This window comes from Aotus nancymaae, unplaced genomic scaffold (genome assembly GCF_030222135.1).
Source record: "Aotus nancymaae isolate 86718 unplaced genomic scaffold, 86718_ANA_hifiasm-v0.15.2.pri h1tg000036l, whole genome shotgun sequence".
NCBI lineage: Eukaryota > Metazoa > Chordata > Mammalia > Primates > Aotidae > Aotus > Aotus nancymaae.
In genome coordinates this window covers 47,898,779-47,923,903 of record NW_026988450.1, presented here as the reverse complement: position 1 = coordinate 47,923,903, position 25,125 = coordinate 47,898,779, and the positions used below count along the sequence as shown (strand labels likewise).

Below are 25,125 nucleotides of genomic sequence, written 5' to 3'. Positions count from 1 at the left end.
AAAATTCTGATCATTTGTTAACATTTAAAAATTAGTATATCTTGCATTTTAAAATTCGTATACATTTATATATAGTGTGTTTTTAATAAAAAGAGAAATATAAAACTCTGCTTATACAGATACTTAGAAAAATTTTAAGGTACCTAAATAAGTAAGAAAATAAACCATTTCTTAACCTTTTTTGAATCACAGATGTCCCTGAAAATCTGACAAAAGCTACAGTTTCCACTCCCTAGGGGAAAAAAATACACGTATATATGCAAGTGAAATTTTGCTTACAGTTTCACAAAGTTTATGGACTCTCTGAAGTCTGCCTATGGACCCACTAAAGGTCCATGAACTCTAGGTTAAAAACTTCTGCAATAAACCCACACTTTGTTTTGGCAAGATGGAAAACTTAACTATTACACAATATGACTGTTTAAGCTTTCATTCTTTAGGGGCATGTATCTGAAAGGAGTAATTTCTTTTTTAATCTCCTATTCCCTAAAAAAATTTGGCTCAGTTATCCCTCCTGTTTAGCCTTAAAATGAGGACCAATTTCCTTTGGGTCAAACCCCAAACTCTTAGTGTCTTGACTTTCTAAATGCTTGACAACTATAGACACTTTAATGAAATCCAAATGGGTGAAATTCAACACTTCATTCTGATGCTCTTTACAGATGTTCTTAATAAGAACACTGAAGAAGTCCTTAGAAACCTAGCTTCACACATCAGCCAAGGGAAGAAAAAATTCATTAGAAAATGAAGATAATAAGTAATTCCGGATAATAAGTATCTGTATCCTGTACCAGTCAATATAGTGTACTTACAACATAAACCTGTAATCAACTTGGTAGGGAAGTATGTGGCACACAGTCCGTCTGCTGACAGACTCCTGGGTAGCAATAGCGTTACACCATAGTACCTTCTGATGTTGGATATTTATATTCTGCTTAGAATAATTCTTCCCCATAAGAACTTCATTTCTACAAGTGACCATTTCTTTTTTAATAAACTCAGAAAGAAGAAGAAGCTGAAACAATCACCTTCAGCTATCATAATATTAAAACAATTATTTAAATAGAAATGAAGATAATTACTTTAAAATAAACTTTACGAATGCTAGAGTTTTGTCAGCAAAATGAACATCATAACACCATCTACGTAGCTTAGGTTACCATAATCATTTTGTTCTTCTACTCTCTTTTCTTTCCAACAGTGGATAAAAGCTCATCTGATATCTGTCTTCAAAGCTCTGAATAGAACAGTTACGATCTGGAAGATGATTTCCCTGAACATTCTTTGAGACCATCTGGAGAGAAGAGTTTGCACACTTAGATGGACACAAAAGTTTACATTAAACCTGTTTACCAATGAATTCGCAACTTTGAAGGTAAAAAATACTCAATTCATCTGACAAGATATTAGTGGTAAGCGTCCTTTTCTTACAATTTTCAAGAGTGTTAGCTTTACAGGAATGTGTGGAAGTGAGGCACATTAACCTGAAAGGGACGATCAGAAAGAAAGGTACTACAGATTTTGCATTAGATTAAGTCAGAGCTCTGAATTCTGATCCAGAACCTGTCACTCTTGTTTCCTACAGAGCCTTAGGCAATTTACTTCACCCCACTACTGCTCCCCCATTCATCTCTTTCTTCACACATGAAACAAAGATAATGCCGACCTACCTAACAGAAGAAGGTTGTGTAAATTTAATGTCATGTTCAAAACATTCAATAATTTTAAAGCTATTTAGTTAAAGTTTAGTATTTGATAAATTTGCACCTATGCCAAAGAGATGGCTGCAAAACAAGTGAGACACTATTAATGTGCTTGTGTCTAGCACCATCAATAATCAGAATAACATGAAGTTAGAGGGAGATCAGAGGAAAATAGAAGTATATGGAAAGACAGAGAGGAAGCAAGGTTCTAGAATTGGTTTGTACCTTGGGAAAATCACTTGACTTTTTGCACCTCCATTTCTTCATCCTCAAATGAAATAAAATCCTCTGTATGATCCATATTAATATTCTGTTTATTTTAAAATTTGGTCTCTTTCTGGTAGAATGTAAGCTCCAAGGGTGTAGAGACCTCATGTCTCAGATGCTCCAGAGTAATCCTAACATCACAGAGTAGCTACTTATTAAAAGTCCAATTATTTGACATTTCCTAAAGTCCCTTTCAGCTCTGATATCTGATTCTTTTATTAAAACAGTTTATTGTGAACATTTCCAAGTACATAGAACAGTAGAGAGACTAATATAATAAACACCCCTATATTTATGACTCAGCTTTTCCAAGTCTTATTTGTATATATTTTTTCAGATATCTTGAAGGAATAAAATATCATAAAAACAACTGAAGTCCCCCATCAATGTGTACGGGTTTCTAATTTTTTTCCTCTTTCTCTCCAAAGGTATCCACTATGCAGACTTTGATCCATAGTGTATAAAATTTCCAAGAACATTTTATACTTTCACTATACTTATATGAACTACATGTCTTCAAACTTCATATGAATGATAGGTACTTACCATTCTGCAACTTATTTTTTTCCCATGTAACATTATGTGCTTGAGATTAATCCATGCTGATACATTTACTGCTAAACTGGTCATTTTAACTACTATATGATATTCCATTATGTGAATAGTCATGATTTGTTTATCCATTCTCATGCTAGGGGACATTAACTTTTTTTTTTAGTTTTTCTCTATTAAAGACAATATTTCAGAGAATATTCTTTTCCATATATCTTTCTGTAGATGTGTTTGACTTTCTCTAGTGGAATCACTGGGTTAAAGGGATATGTATCTTTAATTTCACTAGCCTAGGTGAAATATTGATTTAATTGCCCATATTCTTACTGAGGTGGTTGGTGACGTTATTTATTTATTTTTTCATTTTATTTTCTTATTCTGCCCTGGGCAGGAAATGAAGTGTTAATCAAGTTGACAAAAGCATCATTTTTCTATTTCTAACCTTTCCTAGGTTTAAACAGATAGAAATAGGGCAGAATTCTTTTAGAAGTCGAGAAGACTAACATAAACTAAGGAGCTTTCAGATGGATCTTGATCAGAACCACATAAAAATATGGCCATGTCCTGTCATCACATTATGAAATTTACAACACAGCACTGTCAATATGTGATGTTGCAAAAACAGTGCCACATGGTAAACATTGCTGAGGTCTGTGAATAAATCCCTCTGAGAGCTTATGACTCTTTATGACCCAGTTCACAAATGAAATAACTTTTAGACTACAGAAACACTGACTTTTAAGATCAAGATAATGGGAAATGTTGAATTCTGACCCATAACACAAACTGAACTACTGTTTTAATGCTGTCCTTAAATAGGCAACATGTCTATTAGTTTAATTCGGCGTTCCGAATGCTGGATCTTATGCAATTCCTTTAGCCTTGTGTTTAAGATGATCTATTTGGAAAGATAATTATGGGAAAAGTTTCTTAGTTTCAGTCCCTGCAATTAAGCAGCTTTTGTTTCCTCATTCAATAGATATTAAAATATAATAAAGAACATGAGAGTATATTATCTACTTAATGTATTTTCTTTTTCCTGTATTTATTTTCTTATTTAGATAAAAGATGTAGGGCATGAACAATGCAGTTTCACTGGGAGGTTTACCTTGGTAAAAAGACAGGAGCTATTACATTCTATCTTGTCAATGATCCATGGATAATGGGTCAGCAGGGGATTTAAGAACTGTATCTTTCAATTCTTGCCAGGGAGATATATCAATGTGCACTGAGGTGAACCATAATGTGACACACCTTGCAGAACCCTCAAAACCCTTCAGGCACTCTAAGCTGCCTTTATGAAGATAGGGTACTAAAGGTTGTCAGTTAAGGATGGCGTTTTGTAAATAATTTCAGTAACACAATGATTTCCCTATTTCTCCATATTAAATTCTAATGCATAAGAATTAATCCTCAGGTTTAAAAGTCCTTAGTTTTGTTTCATTTATTTCCATTACATTAGCAGCAGATCTGTTTATACTGATAGGGTAAAACAGACCCAATATATACATTGTTTTATACATACATTATTTTATATATACATCATTTATTGTTAAGTGGGGGTGGAGGGAAGCAAGCTGAAAAATAGTATTGCAGTATGATCCTATTTGTGTGTGATAGTCCAAATTAAATTAGGGTAGGAGCGGGTGATAAGAAACTTACCTTATACACCGATATGTACTGTTTAAATATTTTAAAATAAGTATGATTGTTTTTATCATCCAATAAAAAAAAAATTTGTTTTTCAATGTAAAAATATTACTTTGAATTAACAGTCTTCTGTAGGGTCTTTAAAATTTCAACAGTTTTAAGGAAACAAATGATATGCATTTCAAGTAAAAATTAGATTTATTTTTATTGAGTTAATAAAAATTTTTATGGGACAGAAGAGATCTGATTTCTTGATATTTTCTGACTTTGGTGAAATCATCAGTACTTTTCTAGGAATGCACTTGTTTTCTCAATTAAAACCATATATCTTACAAGCTAGAGAGAACCTTGTAAATTGTGTAGTGCAAATTCTCATTTTACAGATGAGAAACTGAGTCTCAGAGAAATTAACTGTTTTGTCCATAAACAATTTCAGAGCTTAAACAAAATTAAATTCATCTCTGACTTCATGTTTATGCCTCTTTCTATCAAAAAAATGGCCTCTTTCAACTCTAATTTTAGTGTGATTATAATGTAAATAATCTAAAAGCAATTTAGTTTAGCTCTGATCCTAAAACCAGCACACTCAACACATAAAGCATTACTGCAGCAAATGAATGCTCATTATACAAAAGCTGAAGTCAGTCATTTGGTGACACTATTTTCATTAGTAAATTGAAAGAAAATTATTTTTACTCTGTGATTTTCCCATTTCAACCAATTATTATAGTCTCTTTCTTCTGCTGCTTCTTTAAATTAGGGAGCAGATCAAGAGAACAAAGAACAAATAAATAAAATATCAAAGCTAAACATGTCTGTTAATATTAAAAGAAAAAATTGAAATTTGTGACAGCAACAATAGAAAAGAAAAGTACATGGGAAAGACCACAGAAGGGCAGTAAGCATCAAAGCAGAGGAGAATTTGACAACTTCAAGGACAGTGAGTAAATAAGTAAAGAAAAGAAGGTTGAGATCTGTTTTATGTTTATTATGGTAGGCACATAGTAAATGGCTGATGGATAAGATAAAGGGAATGAGGGTGTCAAAGGCTAACGCAGAAGTTCTGTCTCTAATAACACATAAGAACTACCTGAAGAGTTTGTTTAAAATAGAGTACTTAGTCTTTATCACCAGAAATTCCAACTCATCCACTTAGGGAAGGCACAGAAATAAGTACCTTGGGTAATTCTAACATTCACACCTTGAGAATTATCGAAGCTCTTAAGAGGGTGAAAATCTGGAACCAGGATAAAGAAACCTAGAGAAAAGAAAAGATAGGAAAAGGAGCTCTGAATGGAAATCAAGAAAGGTAAATTAGGAAGTAAAGATGTAACTAAATTAGAAGAATGGTTTAGAAGTGGCATGGGGGTTATATGAGTGTGTATGAAAGGAGACAAGCAAAGATTAGTCACAGATAGTAAATCAAGATGAAAAATTGCAAATTAAGGCTTTATTTTAGACATTTAAAAATATTATTACCCTTTTCCTTTATAAAAGTAAAATGTGCTCATTGTGGAAGAGTTGAAAAATTTAAAAAGGAGAAGAAAAATGTACCGTTAGTTTGTCACTCATGAAGCTGCTGTTAACATTTTAGTATATTTTCTGCTAGTCTTTATTTCTGCTTAGTTTTTGAAAGATGTTGTTTGTTTTATATAGTTGAGATAATACTGTTTATGCCTTTAAGCATCCCTTGTCTAACATCAACATATCCTAACACAAGGTATTTAATGGAAACTTCATTTTAAACACCTGCCTAATATTAACAATAGCCAGTTCTCCTTTCTTTCCTGCTAAGAGAACTCAGGATTGTTCAGGTGGTCAAGGGCTTCAGGCTCGAAGGTTGACTCCATTTCCACTCAAAAAAGGTGACTTTTTATTTAGTTTAAGCCAATAATGGTACAATTCTATTCCCCTTATCAGTGATTGGCTGAGGAAGGGGCAAGTGATATACTTCTGACCAATAAGATACAAGGGAAAATCTATATGTTAGATTTGTGAAACAGATTCTTAGTTCCTTAAAAGTGATAGAAGGAAGACATAATCCCTTTTTCTGCCTACAGAATGTGTGTAAGGAGGAGGCAGCAGAGCTAGTGCTTGGTGCTGCCAGCCATTTTGTGGCCATAAAGGAAGCCCAGCATACACACTAAAGATGGAAGAACAGAAAAGTAGGAAGAATTGGACCCTAGTTGATCGTGACACTCCAATTAATTATGCATCCCTGGACCCTACTTTGAGACTTCTTGTCATGTAAGAAAATAAATTCCCTATTACTTAAGCCCCTTTTAGGTGGGTTTTCTGTTCCATGCAGTAGAAAACATTCTAACAGATATAGCATGATAATTTACTTAAAAATTTTCCTCTTATGGGCTATAAGGTCATTTACAGTTTTTCACTATCAGTTTTTGCCTGGGATAGTTTCAAGAGAAAAAAGTTACATAGCATACATAATAAGGTAGCTTGTGTTGGGGGGGAAAAACAACAAGCAATAAAAAAAAGAAACAGGAATGAACTTGAAATATCTCAGGTCATCAAAGCTGAATCATTCTGAATCTCCACGCCCTTTATTGCTCATTGCTGTCAGCAGAGGTGGTTATCAGTGACAAGTTGCACTATAGAAGGAAAAGTTGAGAAACACAGTCTCAATATAACATACTAATAAAGGCAAACACGAATAAACCCCTAAAAATACAAAAGTCATTCCTGTTTGCAGTGCATAATATGGGTTCCTCAATTGTTTAAATCTTTTCTTATGATAATAATATTAAAATTACTTTGATAAGAAAGGCAACCCATTATGCAAATACTTTTCTTGTATCAAAATTTGCTGTTGATTCTACACAGTGTTTAGTGCAAATGCATCTATTTCATCATGTTGACGATCTTCAAGAACTGTTTCCCAAGTGCCTTTCAAGGGTAGGCTGCCCCTCCAGAATCAAAGTTGGGGTAAAAGTATCTGATTGAACATTATTCAAGTGAAGAGGTCCAAATGCCTGTGCTAACATCAACAGATGAACAGATGAAACTCCCAGTAACCACCTGTGGTTTTATCACTAGTGGTAGTTGGGCCTATTTATAATTTTAGATTTTTGATTTGTTGACTTTTTAAGTATTTAGTTCTTCTACAGTCAAATTTTAAAAATGCTTCCTCACGTAAAAAAGGGTGTGCCTGTGTAAAATAGCAATTTTAATTGCTACAATTATAAAGCACTAGTACTACAATGACCTACATTTCAAGGTTAGCATCAGTAAGAGCACCTAACACACATTCATAATTTTATAATAACAATCGATTACAATGTAATTCATTTGTAGAAATTATTTTTAAAGCCTTACTGAGTAGACTACACAATGAGATTACAGTCACAGCTCAAGAGTAAATACCTAACTTGTTCATGAAGCTCTTCAGTGCTGTGGTTATGACACGTGATATTTCCAACTCCTGGTCTCTTGCTAGGAGCATTGATTCATGAGTTGACTATGGTAGAGTGTAAGAAAAACACAGGCTAATCTAAAACTCAAATAATGACTCTTCTCTGAAACAAAAAAACCAGCACATCAATTTCCTAAGATACAGGATATTTTCCCTATGATATCTCATAAATTTGTTCATTTTCTGTACCCTTGGACAGTCTAAAGAAGAAGAAAACAAAACCTAGAATTTTGAGAGGAACTCACCATTTAAAGGTTCACCTGGCCAGGTTCTGTGGCTCACCACTGTAATCCCAGCATTTTGGGAGGCCAAGGCAGGTGGATCACTTGAGGTCAGGCATTTGAGGCCAGCCTGGCCAATGTGGTGAAACTCCATCTCCACAAAAAATACAAAAATTAGCCGGGCATGGTGGCAGGCACCTTTAGTCCCAGCTACTTGGGAGGCTGAGAGGCAGGAGAATCATTTAGAACCGAGGGGGTGGAGGTTCCAGTGAACCAAGATTGCGCCACTGCACTCCAGCCTGAGCAATGAGACTCCATCTTAAAAATAAAAATAAAAATAAAAAAATAAAAGTTCACCTAAGATCATGAAGAGTGTGTAGAAAGAGTCTACCCTGACAGAAGCTAGATCCTTTCTGAGCCTAGATGAATGCTGGATTTAAGAGTCCAGATTGAGGGGAGCTGCTAAATTAGCCCTATTACAGGTTTTTAAATTATCTAAGTAGCCAAGATTCCAAAAATGTGTCACTAGATATAGAAAGGCAGAAACTGATCATGAAAATCAGTGGAACCTAGCACAGGGCTTGACACATGAAAAACATAAAATAAACATTTATTAAATTAATGAGTAAATTAATTAATTATAAATAAAGTAACCTAAACTTTTAAAATAGTACGTGTATCAGATGGGGAACTGCTTTCTCCACTTCCTCCTCTCTTCTTCTTCTTTCCCTTCTGATTCCCATTTCTTCAGCTAAAACAAATGGAGAGAAAGTTTTCTGGTTACACCTATCTATGTATTCCTGTAATAGGGACTTCAAGGATATGCCTGCAGCTTGATAGCGAGCAAAGGTCATTCTTTGATAATTGGACTGAACCCTGTGTGATGGAACTGTGACACTTGTAGTCAGTAGGGGTGGGTGGGGCTGTGAGATTGACTATTTAGAAAAAGCCTGCAGGATTAGGGGGGCTCTAGGGACAGTCAGTGTTAACTCTGCCCTAAACTATTCAAATCTTCTGTACCAAGGCAGGCAGGATCTTGAGAGAGGAGGGGCAGGGAGGTCACTGAGTTAATTCTGTACAAACAAAAGAAAGCAAACAGCTGTTTCATTCCTCTAAATAACACAAACACATGCACTCCATACTCCATCCCTGCCCCTACTCCTCAGGAAGACTTTGAGCTCATCCCATGCTGGGGAATGCATTTGTGTGAGCATTAGGCACATAGGCTGGTGAGTGGACATTTTGTTGCAGAGAATTAATCTCTGATGAGAGACAAATATGGCTTCTAGCCAGCTCCCCTGAAAACAGAGCAAGCAATTAGTCAGGAACACTGTTTGAAACCTCTTAGTAAGTTGTGTTGAACAAAGTACTGTTGAGCAATTTTTAGTCTACTCCTCAAGTCTCTATTTTTCTGGAAGATTCTAAAGTACAAATATAGGACATGTTGCTTGGAATCACCCTGAAAGTGAAACATGCCATCTCTACACAAATACACAAATTTTTTAAAATATTGATAATGCCTTGTTTACTCTGTTGTTCCATAAGAAACAGTTTGTGAGAGCCTACTGGGCCACAGGTTCCTCTGTTATTCTCCCTTTAAGCTAAATCACTTTCCTTCCAGTCTCTGCATAGTACTACTCTTTATCTCCTTCCAAAGCCCTCCAACTAAATCCTACACTATACTTCAGGCTTGTCACTGTACTAGAGTCATATTTCCCGGGAACCATTTAGGAAAGGTTGAAATGCCTCAGAAGGTGATTACATATTTGCCATGAGCTCTATACATGGAGTAACCAGCACTTCTGGCATTTTCCCAGGGACAAAGACTATCCAGTGACTGAAACTTTGCTGGTAACCTCAGTTTGCTTTGCAGAGAAATCCTAACCTTCTAGAAGAAAGGATCCCCACCCTTGGAAAGAAATATTTTGTGAACATAGCTAAGTGGTTTCTCTTTTCTCCTCTTCTCTCCTATCTTCTTGAAGGTTGTATCTTCCTGTACACTTCTGTAGGATTTTAGACTTCTCTCCTAAAGGCAGGATAAAGTCTCTGTCTATAGTGATAAATCATAGTGTTCAAAGTCTAATGGTAAGAGAATTTGCCCATCATAAACTGTAACAATAGGCCAAGGACTTTTCAAAAATGAAGTGGCAAGAAGCTCTCACCTCTTCTATGCTTCCTGCTTCTTCCCATTCTGTGCTTTCAAGTGGGACAACCTTGAAAGTTGCATGTTATATTAAGATATTGCATTTATCTGAAGGAATAATATACAAGGAATCAAAATAAACAAAAGGGGATAAAACCTCAGGGGCATCAATGTTTTAATATCTTCGAAAAACAAAGAAACAGCCCAATTCTCTAATTCCAAAATGCCACCATACAAAAAGGGAAGGGCTGAAGTTGCAGAATAAGAATTCTGAGAAATCCTATTTTTTAAACCTAGGGATAAACAATGCCTTTTAGTATTGAATTCTATAGAGGCAGCCCACTCTTCCAGAATCTAGAGGAAAAACAGAATTGAAATAGCAAGACACCTTTGTAGGAGTGTTGAAACAAACAAGAAAAGGTTTTATTTTGAAAATACAGTCTTTAAAGATAAAATTTGGCTTCCATTTTCCATATCTAGGTGCATCCGACAAGATACAAAAACAAACAAAACAACAAAACAAAGGCTCACAACATTATGTACAGAGCTCTAAAATGAGCTGTGAATATCTACAAGAAACTAGCATATACTCTTTGTGAAGGGATGTAGTGTGTGGCTTTCTACAGTTCTCAGTCCCCCAGAAGAAGAGTTAACTCCCTGGAGCTGCAGGTGCGGCTGCAGCAAGGGAAGAGCTGGGGTCAGTGAAGGGCTAGGGGTGTGACCCCACGGGTAGGAGATGTGGAGAGGTGTCTGGGGAGGGGAGCAGCGGCGGCACGGGACAGATCCTGGGCTTCTCTAGAAGTCCTGCCGCGGGGTGTGAGTCAGGCTGTGCCTCCGCAGATCACAGTTTCGCCTGAACACTTTGCCGCACTGCTCGCAGCTGTAGGGCTTGATGTCTGTATGGGTGAGAAGGTGAGTTTTCAGATTACTTCTCTGATTAAAGGTTCTTCCACATGTGGGACATTTGTGTGGAGATTCCTGTTCAGATGTGAAGCAAGCAAAGGATTAATCCTTCACACCACCACTGCACTCTTTTCAATAGCTTCTGTCTTATCGGTATCACAAGCGTTAACATAACACTCGAATGACAACAATAGAGGGGACTTGCAGGAACAAATCTGTGCTCCTAATCCTCCAATCATGAAAACACACGTGCAGGCATAAACAGAGGCCGATTACACTGATAACTTCGGAGGCAGACCCGCAGCCACCTCGGTGGGCTTTGTGATTTCCAGCTCTTCACATTTCATCACCGTGTCATAGGCAGGAAAAGCGGGAAGGAAAAACTCTAATCCTCTCTTAAGGAATTACATTCTCCTGGGTAATAAGGCTCCTCTTTGCTGGAAAACTAAACTATTCCTCAATGTCCTGAAAGCTACAAATTATGAGGTCCCTGGGAAAGAGAGAGTATGGGATTTCACCATGCCTCCATTATCAAAATTACCTTTATTTCCTCCTAACCACGAAAGCTTTAAATACAGGGCAGATTGGATGAAAAAAAAATTCTAAAATTAGGATTTATGATAATCAAAGTGGCCTGTTCTTTAAGAAAAATTTAAAAATGCTTTATGTTAAGATTAATTTTATGTATTAAAAAATTAAGAGGGCTGCTTTACCCCACCTAGAGAACCAATCTAAATAGAGCCTTTTGAGAGAAAGATTCTGTCATTGAACACCTTTTGTAAAGCAATAATGATAAAATGAACCAGCCACTGTTTTAAAACAAGAAGGCAAGCTTACCTGCATGTGTAAAGTTTTGTGAACTGCTAGAGTTCTGGACTGACAAAATCCTTTCCCACACTCCTGACATTTGAAGGGTTTTTCTTTGGAATGGATATACCTGCAAATTAATATAAGGTTTCATTGAAATAACTTTACCCCGATGGTGAAGAGTTACTTTTAACAATTACTCAAAAAAGAAGTCATGGAAGAACAAAAGAAACAAGATTTTCATTTACGTTTTAAGATTTTTTTTCCCCTATGTAATTCTGTTTATGGTTAACCTCAACTAACAGATTCTCTTCAAAATATTCACCAGCCCGCAGGGCTTTATCTACACTTGATCACCCTCTCTGGCATATTCTGGAGTTCGAAATCCCTCCGAATGAGCCTTTCTTGGCCTCCATGGTTTTCTCTGGGATTTAAACTGGCCAAATCGCAAGGCTGAGTTTAGAGGTGCTAATTTTAGTGAATCCCTTAACAGCCTTGGAGGGTGGGTAGGGAAGTTTCATCTCCGAAGAACAGCAGGTAGAGTCCAGAAGAGATCCCCTAAAAAGATCTCCCCCATTCCTGAGAAGTTTTACCCAATAACAACACTTACATTATTGTTTGTCTTCAATTGCCTTGTATTAATGCAGAGTTTAAGGTCGTGGAAGGGATGTGGGAGCTGTTTGTAAATTCGGTGACCTCAAGATCCCCCACAACCCACAAATACAGCTTAAAAGAAGGGTTCCTGTGGCAGGCTCTAGGGCGCACCTGGGTGGGGGGGTGCTTGAGGCGGGGTGGGGGGGGGTGACGGGAGGGAGGAAACCCCACAAAGGTGGCCGGACGGCAGCCTGAACCGATACCCCAGGGTCCCTCGGTTCTTCCTGCACCACTCCCCACAGCACCAGGAGGAGAGAGGATAACCCTCCCAAGACTAAGGCCCCACCGGAATGTTCCTCCCCAAGACTGAGGAAAGGCCCTCTCTCATCTCAAACAAGAACACAGCAGGCGCAGGGTGTTGAGGAAAAGGGTAGATGTTGGGAGTTAGCTGAACCGGGCTGGGAAGCGTGTTTGAGGGCGTATTCTAGATCACAGGGGATTATAATACTTGGAATGTCTATCAGGACTCAGTGTGTCCAGGACAAATTCGCTTTCTCTCTCCCTGCCATCCTCCTTGCCCGCCTCACCTGTGATCCCGCAGGTGATCTTGCCTCCGGAACGCCTTGTGGCAGATGTCACACGTGTACGGCCTCTCGTCTGTGTGGGTCCTCTCATGGATGAGCAAATTGTAGGATTTGGTAAAGTGTCTGCCGCAAAACTTGCAGATAAACTCTTTTTTCGTTTTGGAGGGCAACCTCCCTCGAGAGGGCTTTCTGTCCGGAGTCAATTTACTGAGGCCTGAGATGGGGCTACCCAGCCCCGGACTCAGCTTGGTCAGGTCTCCCATCTTAGGAGGATCTTCTTGCGTGGCAGCCACTGCCAAGTTGGCAAAGTCAAAACGGGGCCGGTCCTTGTGCAGGGCTGGGAGGACGTGGGCAATGGCCCCCTGCTTGGGGTGAAATAGGTGGGTGGTAAAAGGCAGGGCCGGGAAGGGGAAGCGCGCATCTACAAGCCCCTGCGCTGCCGCCATCTCCGTGATGGTGGAGCGGGTGATCTCGTGCACATTGGGATACCCGAGCGTCCAATGGTTCATGTGCATGGTCTGAACCGCGCTGAGACCGTACAGGCCCTGCAGGTGGTCCACCGCAGCCGGGAAGGTGTTCACGGCCTGCAGGAAGGAGTAATTGGTGAGCTGCAGCGACGGGTGGAGCGGGATAGGCGCTGGCAGGGCCTTACTCCCCATTTTCCGGGATGCTGGGGAGCTGAGGGGACCACTCCTTTCTTCCAGGACTCAGAGGCAGGAGGGCTTGGGGCTCCGGCAAAAACCCAGTGAGACAACAGCACGTAGAGAAATCTCTAAAAACGACAGGGGATACAGGAAGAGATCCTGAGTATAATTCAAAGCTGCTCCTTCTGCCCTTTGGCACCCGCGCAGGTTACCACACCTGTCTCCCTTCCCACCCGACTCCAAGACCCCCGAAAGAAGCAGTGAGGGGACCGTGTAGCACCTGCTCAAATCCACATGCAGATCAGTCCTGGGCCGGGGCAAGAAGTGCTCTGCGGGTGAGCGGGCACCCGGCAACACTTCTGGGCGCCCAGAGGAAGGAAGGTCAGATTCGGACTCTAGGGAGGCACGGAGCGGAAGACTCCTCGGTACCAGGAAAACGAAAGGCGGACATTGGGGCAGCACTCAGCCCAGCCCACCCTCCCAAGCCCGTCAGGCGAAGCTCAGACAACTGCAACGCCAATGCTGGCAGGCCGGGGCGAGCCTCTGTCGCCGCTGCCGCTCTGAGCTCCCGGGAACGATAGGTTGACGGGTGGATCGTGGATCCCACGCGCTGCGCTGCTGCTGCAGCGCCCTGCAGCCGCCTTTCCCGCGTCTACCCGGAAGGCACCTGGCGTGCGAGAGCGCAGCCAGCGTGCTTCATCCTCCTGGGCCGGAGGACCCTGGGAGGGGCCCGTCTCGCCCCACACTGACCTCAGAGGTTTTCTTTTCCCTTCCTTTGCCCTCAGTCCCATTTATCAGCGGTGACGGGCCATAGGAAAGAAAAGTGACACCTCATGGGCTGGATTCGGCCTAGAATCGCCCCCTCGTCCTATCCAGGGGCTCTCCTCCCAGCCCCCCACCAAGATCCCTTCCAGATGGTTTAGGCTCTCAAGGGGTGGGGTGGGGGCAGAGAACGTCCCTGAGGCCGAAACCCCTTTTCCCAGGCTGCTCCTGAACTGCTTCTCAATCTGGTACTGAGGAGAGACGAGAGAGGACGGAGAGAGGAGAGAGAGAGGAGAGAGGGGAGAGGAGAGAGGACGCTCTGCAGAGGGTGAAGAAAGACGCTGCAGGGGAGCCCTGAGTAGGCGAGGCACAGGGTGGTCCTGCCGGCCTGCAGGAACCTTGTCTGTCGACCTGGAGGTGAGTGCGGCTGCGCTCCCGCCACCAGGACGCCCTGTCTGGGGTCTGCAGCCTGGGCCTAAGCAGGGCGCTCCCCTATCCCCGTGCTCCCAATGGCAACACAGGTCCGATTTCAGACCCATGTTCTCCGGGAGCACCTCGCCTGCCTTCACGGTGGGCCCACCTTCTCCCACTGCCAGCCCCTTTTTAGAAAGGGATTCTGCCAGCTCTTGGGACCAGGGCCTTCCATCTGAGGGCAGCCCCCCAGGTGTAGGAGTCAGAGCTAAGCACTTGTCCCGGAGAGGGGCAACCCGGCCACTCTGCGCCAACAACCGCCAGGCCTGGCGTTTGAACCCAGCGGGAAGGCTGAAGATTCCAGCCTTCCCTTCCCACCTAAACCCTTCTGGCGCCTAAGTTGTTCTCTGCAGCGCCTTGTGAAGTAATGCCCGAGGTTCCATCTGTGAGCCGATTTAGGGCGCTACACTAATGACAGAGTGCTCTGGCAAGGCACGATCTGGCTGCCTCCGCGGGGCCCACACCTTCCTCTGTTTGGAAAGGCTTGGAGACAGAGATTTATTAACGAATCGCTTCGGCTGGGTGGTATGCGGTCTGGGAGTTCAAGCTAGGAGTTAATGAGAGGTGTGTAACAGTCAGAGGGTCTCAGATCATTCAACCACAACTGCAAACCCCCATTAGTAATCAGCTTTCCCACCACAAATCACGATTCAGTTTTGCTCCGCGGCAACTCTCGAGTCCTCTCTTAGGAAGGCAGGAAAAAAGGATTCTACTAACATTCCTGGTAATCTATCTGATTATTTCCTTTTTAATTAAAAATAATAAATTACACCTTTATTTCCTTCTCTTTGCATAATGAGGATTTTCCAGAGATTCAAAATACTATTTTTCCCTTAGTGTTGAAAAGTAGCCTCTCTCCCATAGAGAGGAAACCGAAATTATTATTTGGGTGTATTCCCAGACTAGATTTCTTAGAAATAAATACAGGAGGCAAAGCACAACTCCCACCACAGGATGATGTGTTAGGAAGGGTGGGGAGAGGTTGGGGGGAGTGGTGTCAGCTAAAGTACTGTTGTGACCTGTGACTTATATTCCAAATGCACAGTGAACTCTGCCATAAAGGTTACACTGCCACAAAGTTCAGTGCCATCTTCTTTCCCTTTTTACTGAATGGTTTATAACACAGAAATTAATGACTAGTATAATTCAGGTTCATGTTGGGAAAAAAAAGTGCTATTTCATAGGGCGTTTTAATTTGCAGGGCAGATAGTTTCTTCACAGGGGAAGGGCAGACCATTGGTCCCTTTAAAACCCTTTTTTAAACAGAACCACCTTAAATATCCACCAGTGGCTCTTGCCACGAATAATTCGGAAGTTTAAATTTCCACACTCCCACTGAGTTGCTGGAAATGTATGTCAAAAGAAGTATTTTAAGCGAATGCAGAGACCCCTAAAGTACTTTCGTTTTGTCTAGAGCTGAGCCTTGTAGTTCTCACACTCCCTTTTAGGAAATAACAGCGATCATTGCTGTCATTTCTCCACCATCCCGTTTCAGACCAGTGGTTACTTTTAATTTTGCAAGGAAATAACTGAAACCAATGAAGAGACATAAATATTTTGGTGGAGCTGAGGCTACTTTTCTTTCATCAGTCTTCTTTACAGGAATTTCCAGGCATGTGGAGAAACTTTGTAAAATTTAGTTGACTGGCTGTCAACAAGGGAGATGTGTACACACTTAGTTCAGTGAAGCTTTCAAAACATTGGGAAAAAAAGGTAAGAAGTAACTTGATAAGGAGTTTTGCTCTTTGGTAATGGTATTATTACATTGAATTATCTGAAAAGAATATACAGTCAGGGTTCATCTGCTAAAACCTGTGCATTTGTATCTGAAAGCAATGATTGATGGTTGGATAGGCTCGCTGAATTTCAGCCCAAACCACAACAGAATTTTACATAAATCAGAGAGATATAGACTAAGTAAATCTAAGGAGATCATTAAAAAGAAAAAAATTGTTTAAGGCCAGACTGTATCAGGTGAATAGAGAAATGGCTGCGAAGTTCCTGCCCCTTCAAAGCTCCTCTGCCTTCCCAAGGAGTTAATTAAATTAAGATGCCTTCCGCATAATCTGGGTTCTGTTTCTCTCTGCTCCCCTTGCTCCCCCTGTGTAATTTTCTTGTTCTGTGCTCAGGACTGGTTTGTTTAGCAGAGAAAGTGGCCGTCTGCGCCCTTTAGCTTCGGGAAATGCCAGCCCCCTTTTGTTCTTTGCTAACAGGTAGGAAGACAGATCCAGGGCTCCCTCGACAAACACCTTTTCCTCGCTCTTTCTTCGAACAACTGCAACTCCTTTCTCACTTGCCGTTTCTAGGGAATCCGAGCGTTTAAGTCCCTGAGGAGTTTGCTTTTGACCCCCGTCTGTCAGGACTGGAAGGTGGAAGGAAAATTTAAAAGCCAGCAAAAGGTTGACGAATTACCGAGGACTGAACTATTTCACTCTGGAAACGCGCCTTCAGCGTCGCTGGCTGGGCAGGCACTGTGTGTCCGGGCCCGTCCACGCTGCGCTGCCGCGGCTGCCCCAGGACAGGTCGACCCGGGCTTGCTAGGGCAGAGCCAGAAACACCATGGGGTTGTGGGGTTTGATCTCAGTGTACGTCTACCAGCTTTTATAAGAAGTCTTGCTGACTGCTTAAATATTCCAAAACAAAACTAAGAAACAGTACGTAGAAGTGTGTGTGATTGGGTGTTAGCTGGGAGTCGCGTGCCAGGGACCAAGGAAGAGAGAAATACAGTGCCCTGGGATTGCATCCCTATTATCTATTTTCACATATGAACTTGGGGCACACTAGACCGAGAATCTGAACGCCTCTTGCACCCCCAAACCCTTCCTTCCAAAGGGCGGCTACAGCCCCTTCCCAGAGCGGACACTCACCTCAGGGAGAAAGGTCTGCTTGGGTAGCCCGGCTCAGACCTGGTCCAGGCAGCGAGGCGCACAGCTTGGAAAGATCACTGAGTCCACGTCTGGCAAACTTCTTTTCCCGCGCGGAGTGGCGGGAATCGCGGACATGATCTGGAGGACCGCGAGCAGCAAAAGCGAGAGCGGATCCAAGTCTTTGTCAGAGACTGTGAAAGCCGACTATGTAAAGACCCGGGGTGCTTGGAGCGGGCACTCAGCGCTCGCCCAGAACCCCGCGCCTCGGCGAGCCTCTCGCTGCCGACTTCGGATGAGGTTGGAGCCCGCAGCCTTGCAGGGCCATCACCCTCCAGCAGCAAGCGCGCCGAGCTCCGTCCCCGCCCGCGTCCCTCCCCAGGCTGCCCCGGGCTGGGAGTCGTGGGTTTTAGTAGCGGCCCCGCCTCCCCTTCGGGCAGGCGTCCCGCCGCCGCGCGGGGCCCTAAGCGCCCTGGCTCCGCCTTCGCGCCCGGCGTCTGCTAATGGTCCACTCTGTTTACTTGTGTTTGGATAGCAACTGAGTCTTAAAGGCACAGGTTTGCTTGAGGTTTCCCTGTTATAGAGACGCAGTTGTAGGTGACTCAGTTCAAAATTCACACAAAACACAAAGCCCACCCCCTTCCTTCTCATCGCCACTTTTCCTCATACTATTAGAAACTCAACTACTGCTTCTCTGTCTCTCAAAGACCCTGCAGAGAAAATCAAAGGACATTTAGTAGTTTTATTTGGTGCGCTCGCCGGCTTAATTTGCACATCTTAACATATTCAATACAACTACCTTCTTCGTAGAGTAAAATCAATCAGTTCTAGACTGTATTCTCCAGCACAAATCACTCTTTCCCCAATTTTAAACAGCTTTGTACATACTTTTGGTCAATTATGACTACATGTGTAGTCTGCTTTCGCCTGCTGTTTTCTAAACGAAGTTTGTTTATAGAGGTGACAATTGACTAATTTAGTAATTATTGCAAAGACGTGTGGAATGCCCCAGGAGAAATTTCTTCCAAATATTTAAGCTTTAATCAGCAAATGTTCATTTCATACGCAGTGAACCAACTTGGTTAAAGGAGTGGGCATCTGTAACCCATTGGCAAACAATAAAGAATCCATCTGGAATGGGTGAAGAACAATCATTTTTAAAATTTAGAAAAATGCGATTCTAATTTTTCAAAACATTCACATCTTCATTCTCATCAAAAATTGAGTTCACTTTTCAGTCGCCAGGAAAGTCAATCGAATTCAAAGTGCAGTGATACATTTTTCAAGTTCTTCCAAAGGTTTGGTCTTGTGTGAGTGAAACTGCAGAAGGCACTTCAACCACTCTGGAATGGGGGTGACCGAATGACAGGAAGGAAATGATACACATCCATTTTAAGCAGCTTCTTTTCAGATGAAATCTGTGTGATCAAAACTAAGCAAAAACGCCCTTCGTCCCACACGAGTCGCCAGAGGGGATTTGCGTTACCCCCACGGCAAGCCCGCACTTTGAGGACGTAGATCTTCAACCAAGAGGCTGTACAATTCAAAAGTGTTCCGTCGAAAAATGGTTTGGAATGAGACTCCCCAAAGGACAATTTAAAAAATCTCAATCGTGAGGGGAAGCAGACAAATATAAGCAGAGGCTAAAAACAGTCAAAAGACTAAGCAGTAATTGGGGAATCAGGCAGAAGCTCCCAGATATATTTTATTAAGATAAAAATCTTTCTATTTTATTTATGCCGAGGTGGAGAGAATTTTTCGTTCCTTTGGGAAAGCATAACAGAGGTCGCAGATCTTTTTTTCTGTCTTTCCCATTTTAAGTTCGCAAAGATTAAAAAGTGAGCTTGAAACGGAGATTCGAGTGTTTAATATCCTACAGTACTTAATTGCTTCAAAGTAGATTTGACACACAGAATGGAAGCAGCAGAATGCCTAAGCATTTAGATTTTTTTTTTTTTTTAATATTTTCCCTGGTGGGTCCCATAGGGGTGCTTTCATTTTAGAGCTCAGTCCTGAGCCTCAGCTGCGGGATGCCTGCGGTTCCCTCACTCCAACTGCTTCAATCCTCCCGCAGCTTTTCTCAATTTGGGAGATTTGGAGGGAGCTTTCTCTTCTTTCACACTCCCCAAGTCTCCCACTCACGGGGTGGTGACATGAAGAGCGTTTCTGCTCTTCACATTTCCTTTTCCTCAAAGAGGAGGCAGCTCCCCAGCAGCGGGCTTCACACCTTTCCCGCCCTTAAGTGTGTGTACGTTGGGTGCGGAACCGTTTGGTTTTCCCGAGGGATAGACAGAATTTCCAACCACCCGCGAGCTGCGCCCTCTTTCCGCAAACCTCCTAACCCCGGGGTTTTTCCACAAATGTGTTTACTTCGTCCCCCAGCCTGCGAAGTTCCAAAATGGAGTCTGGGCCACGCCGGCTGTCTGCGCACGACTGCGGTCTCTTAAAAGGTAAGGAAGAGTCGGTGAGCTCCAGCTTTAGGGGATGCCGCGTGGCCTAGCCGTGGCCGCCTGCTGGCCCTGCCGCCTCGAAGGGCAGGTGCGCGTCGGGCGTGGCGAGCGACCGGGAGTCTTAGAGCGGCGCAGCACCGTCCGCGGGCCCTCCTAGGCCACCTCCGCGCCCACCCCGGGAGGGCCCTTGCGTTTCTCCAGGCTCAGACCCAGCCAGCCCCTCGTCCCGGCCCGCGCCTAGGGCTCAGGCACTGCGGGGCCCACCCAAGAGCAGGTCACCCGCCAGGTTCCCCGCCCGCCCCCAGCAGTCCCCGGCGCAGAAGATAGGCCACCGGGCCCACGGGCGAGTAGTGGGGTTCGGGTGTGCGAACAGGGAAGTCCCGGAGTCTGCAGTGGTCCAGCTGCGCCCTGGGGGCTGTGTCTCCACGGAGCCGTTCCACTCCCGCCGCGGCGCCGGGGACCTGAGCTGCTGGCTCGCTCTGAAATTTCCGCTGACCCGGTCTTCTGCTGTCCTCGCGGCTCTGGGCTTTCGACACCAAGGACGCTCCCAGGGAAACGGCTAACCGACGAGGGGCGCGCGAGCAGTGACTGCCTGAACCCCAACCGTTGCAAGTTTACGCCCGGGGAGGCCGTGATGAAGGCCAGAGAGAGGAAACGCGGAGGAGGTGGAGGAGGAGCGGGCGCGCGGCGCAGGCCCCTGCCCCCCGCCCCCGGCCCACCCAGGAGGCTCTGCCAGCTAAGCAGCGAGCAGGTGTCAGACACAGACTTCCCTGGAGCTGACTCTCAGCCTCTCCCACTCAGTTTCGGATCGTAGAAACTTTTAATCTTTAAAGAACACATTATGGAAACCTTATATTTTTCCAGGTATCCCAGCCACTACCTCTGGGGAATCGCTTCCCTTCTCCTCAGCCTGTGCGGGGCTGGGACCTTTTGCATTTGAACTCCCCGCACTGTTTGCCGTTTTTCGCCACAACCTGGAGGAATTGGGAGCTCAGCTCTGCTCAGGGTGCCTGCACCCTGGCCCCGGAGTAGCAAGGACGCCGGGGGAGCCCAGAGAATTGCGTGTTCTAGGCCGAGTTGAGGGTGCGGAGGCAGGGGCAAAAGGCTAAGAGTTCTATCTTTTAAAACAGCGCATCAGCGCGGGCGCTCTCGGCAGGGCTGAGTTGGGAAAGCGCAGCCGCGGGCTGTAGTGAGCAGCCGGCGGGAAGGGCCGCAGCGCCCCCTGGAGGCACGCTCCGAGCTCTGCGTGGCGCGGGCTGAGGGGGCGGCCACCCCGGCGGGCTCCACGGCGTGAGGGCTTGGCCACCAGCCGCCCCGCCGGCCCAGCGGCTCCCTGTACCCAAAAGCAGGGGTCCTGGGAAGAGGGCCTGGGCCTATTATCAGGGCCAATAAGCCACTCCACCCCGACCGTCGGGGCCATTGTGGGAGCCCCACAAGGTGCACCCCGCCCCCAGAGACTTTTCTCCTGGTGGGTTTCTGATACGAATTTTTCAGACCCACGACTCCACTGCGGGCTGCCCTGACATCCCCAGAGGAGGTGAAAGACACCCGTTCTGACCTCAGCACAGGGAGTTAGCAGGCTGTCCGGTGCAGGGCAGCGCAGATTCCAAAGCCAGGAATCTTGTCCCCGAGGGAGATGCAGAGGGGTTTCCCAGGGGACTGCGTGTGGACAGGCTGCCCCACTCCCACGGATCACGCGGGGGCCTTCCCGCGTCTGCGAGAGCTGAGGGTCGTTCCTTGCTCCAGGCGCCCCGCCACCCTGAGTCGGGCCAGGCCAGCCAGCCGCAGGCACCCGTGGCCAGGCCTTGCCTGTGGACTCTTCCCTTGCGGAGAGGGTTTGGGGCACAAGGGCGCTCTCCTAGCCTGCGCCCCTCGCTCTGCTTCATTCCGCGAGAGGCCGCGGCGGGTGCTCTTCCAGCCACCAGCCTGCGAGGCACTGAGTCACCAGGAAGGGGAGCTCTGTGGGGAGGCCGAGCACCGGGTCGCAGGGCAAGTTGCGTGGCCGTGGCCGGGGTGGGGCTAGCCTGGGGGCGGACAGTTCCTTGAGCCCCGGTCCAGCCGGGGTTTGGATTTCACAGGTAAGGCCCTCGGCTGCCGCAGCGGCTGAGCCCAGAGCCGGCGCAAGGCCACCCAAGCCACCCGTCAGCCCCTCGCTAGTCGCGATATGCCTCTGCAACCCTGGAGCGTGAGGATGGTCCCGGAGCAGGAGGCGGCGGAGGGGCAGACCGGCTCCCGCACGTGCTGGTTACGGCTCGGGCTCCGAGGTCTCCAGGCCCGCACCGCACGCCGAGGGGGTAGTCGCGGGCTCCTCGCGCGCGCGGGCACAGGGCGTGCTTTCGCCTTCCAGTGACTCCAGGGAAGGGGATCTCCTGTAGTTTGCCTCGTCTGAGAGAGCCAGGCCCACACTCATGATCCCGCGTCCAAGGCTGTTTCGAATTCATGGTGCTTTTCGAACCGAGGGCGTCAGTGTCTGTGACAAGGAAGACCAGGTTTACAGACCACATCGCAGTGGAGGGCAGGCCCCAGGCGCCTCCGGGGAGGGGGGCTCTGCGCACCGGGCCCCTCTGTGAAGGCCCCAACTATCCAGGGCTAGACTGGACCGGCTGTCGTGCTCAACCTGGTTAGAAGACAGATGACAAAAAAGAACATCCTCGAAAAAGACTAGGGCATGGTCTGCAAGTCTCTATTTTTGTTAGGCTTTCATGTTGTGTGTGTTTTTCAACGCACTTGCCAACGCTTAAACATTGGGAAAATTCAAACGGAAATCTTGATTTCTTTCTTTCTTTCTTTTTTTTTTTTTTGAGACGGAGTTTCGCTCTTGTTACCCAGGCTGGAGTGCAATGGCGCGATCTCGGCTCACCGCAACTTCCGCCTCCTGGGTTCAGGCAATTCTCCTGCCTCAGCCTCCTGAGTAGCTGGGATTACAGGCACGCGCCACCATGCCCAGCTAATTTTTGTATTTTTAGTAGAGACGGGGTTTCACCATGTTGACCAGGATGGTCTCGATCTCTTGACCTCGTGATCCACCCGCCTCGGCCTCCCAAAGTGCTGGGATTACAGGCGTGAGCCACTGAGCCCGGCCCTCTTGATTTCTAATGACCTACGTTCCTACGCGGCAGCGAGTTGCCTGGAGCTGAACAGCTCTACCCTCCCATCTTCGGACTTGTTTTTAAAAGGCGGGCCGGGCGCGGTGGCTCACGCCTATAATCCCAGCACTTTGGGAGGCCGAGGCGGGTGGATTACGAGGTCAAGAGATCGAGACCATCCTGGTCAACATGGTGAAACCCCGTCTCTACTAAAAATACAAAAATAAATTAGCTGGGCATGGTAGCGCACACCTGTAGTCCCAGCTACTCGAGAGACTGAGGCAGGAGAATTGCTTGAACCCATGAGGCGGAGGTTGCGGTGAGCTGAGATCGCACCACTGCACTACAGCCTGGGTAACAAGAGCGAAACACTGTCTCAAAAAAATAAATAAATAAAAAATAAAAGGCCGGCCGAAGATTGCCTTGGACGTTCCTATTCCCGCTGCAGATTTCGTTTCCTTGGAACGCTGGGATAGGTCCGAGTTATCCTCTAGAGCAGCGGTTCTCAAAGTGTGGTCCAACAGCATCCGCATCATCTGGAACTTGTTAGAAATGCAAACTCTTTATCCTCACTAAGTCAGAAGCTAGGAGTGGGGCCGGGCAATCTGTGTTTGAGCAAGCCCTCCGGGTGTTTCTGATGCATGACAAAGTTTGAGAACCACTGACCTAGATCAAATTGACTTTGGGGTTCATCGCGGGCGGGTGCCATTTATCTTTCCCGTGCATGCTCTCTCTCTCCTGCTCCATCCCTATCTTCCTTCTTCCTCCACTAGAGAGAGTGCACGCATAAACGCATCTGCTTTAGGCAGCTTATTCATTAATTCATTCACTCACTTACTTCTCATTCATCAGACTTTATAAAGGCACCTCCAAGTACTTGGAAACGTGCTGAGGATACCTAGGGGAACAAGGCTCGACCCCTCCCCACAAGGAATCTGCATAAGATGGTGGGGGGAGCAATGGAGAGAAAGTGAGGGCTGATATTTGTTGTTAATTAGTATTTTTATCTAAAACTAGATCTGACTAGTATTTCAGGAAATGTCACACCTCATTTTACAGTTTCTAACCATTTGGAGCACTTGCCTGCCTTCCTTGTCCATGCCAATGTCATCATCACATTTTAGAGATTCTGTGTGTCTACTGCACAAACTTCCACACACATCTTGACACACATTACCTACACCTCTCCAACCCTCTCTGCATTAAGTCAGAGTGTGTGGCACTAGGGATGAGCGAGTGTCACAATCCGAGAGACTGTGGGGTGGGCCAGGACTCAGAGTCTCTGTGCCCCTGGATTACCCTGATGCTGGGCAGGATGGTCTGAGGACAGCTGGAACTGACTCACATATTCCCCTCATCCACTTGGTGCACACTAGCTCCCACCCTGCTTCCTGCTGCCCCAAACTGCCTAGCTCTCCACTTTCAGGTGCATCCAGCATTGAAGTCCTGATTTGTCACCTTAAGATAGAATCAAGTCCCTTTGCCTTTTTCTAGGAAGCACAAAAGAGTCTCCCTTTTCCTCCAACTAAAAATCTTAATGACACTGGCACTTTCTAGTCTTCTTATCCCAAGTCAACTTCCCTTATGATTGTTCACTTTGCATTTTCTCTCTAGGACCTTCACTTGAACTTCTGTCCTCAGCCAGCCAAAGAACCACCTCCACCGGACCATTTGCTTCCCTCTGGGATTTTCTAGTTTTGGGCAGTGAACAGTAGAAGGCACTTTGCCTCCCCAAAATCCTGTCTAACTAGAAGCCTCTTGTCATCATCTATTTTCAAGTTTTTTGGTGTTTTTTTTTTTTTTTTTTTTTAAGCTTTCATTTTAGTGAGTCAGTGCATGGAAGCCACTGAAAACACATACAAACAAAAATGAATTTTCATGCTGACCATAGTCATAAATTGTACAAAAGTATCCATCATCTCCGCTTTGACAAAGAGTTGCTATTTTGAAATGATCTTTTCTTATGGGCATGCTCAAAATATTAAATGAATAGT

General features: G+C 44.9%; 1 protein-coding gene across 3 annotated transcripts; it reads right to left on the bottom strand.

Moving 5' to 3' along the window:
- Positions 1–10,027: 10,027 nt before the first annotated feature.
- Positions 10,028–17,980, bottom strand: OSR2 (odd-skipped related transciption factor 2). Of its 3 annotated transcripts, none has more exons than XM_012455814.3 (4): positions 17,599–17,941; positions 12,858–13,626; positions 11,707–11,806; positions 10,028–10,074 (listed from the first exon to the last, which is right to left on the bottom strand). In XM_012455814.3, the coding sequence occupies exons 2-4, from the start codon at positions 13,511–13,513 to the stop codon at positions 10,057–10,059; spliced, it is 774 nt and encodes a 257-aa protein (XP_012311237.1). In that variant the 5' UTR covers positions 13,514–13,626; positions 17,599–17,941; the 3' UTR covers positions 10,028–10,056. The 3 variants fall into 3 exon arrangements, with proteins under 3 accessions (XP_012311237.1, XP_012311235.1, XP_012311236.1); XM_012455812.2 differs by lacking the exon at positions 10,028–10,074 and adding an exon at positions 10,368–10,944 and having other exon boundaries at positions 17,599–17,980; XM_012455813.2 differs by lacking the exon at positions 10,028–10,074 and adding an exon at positions 10,368–10,862 and having other exon boundaries at positions 17,599–17,980.
- Between the last annotated feature and the right edge of the window lie 7,145 nt (positions 17,981–25,125).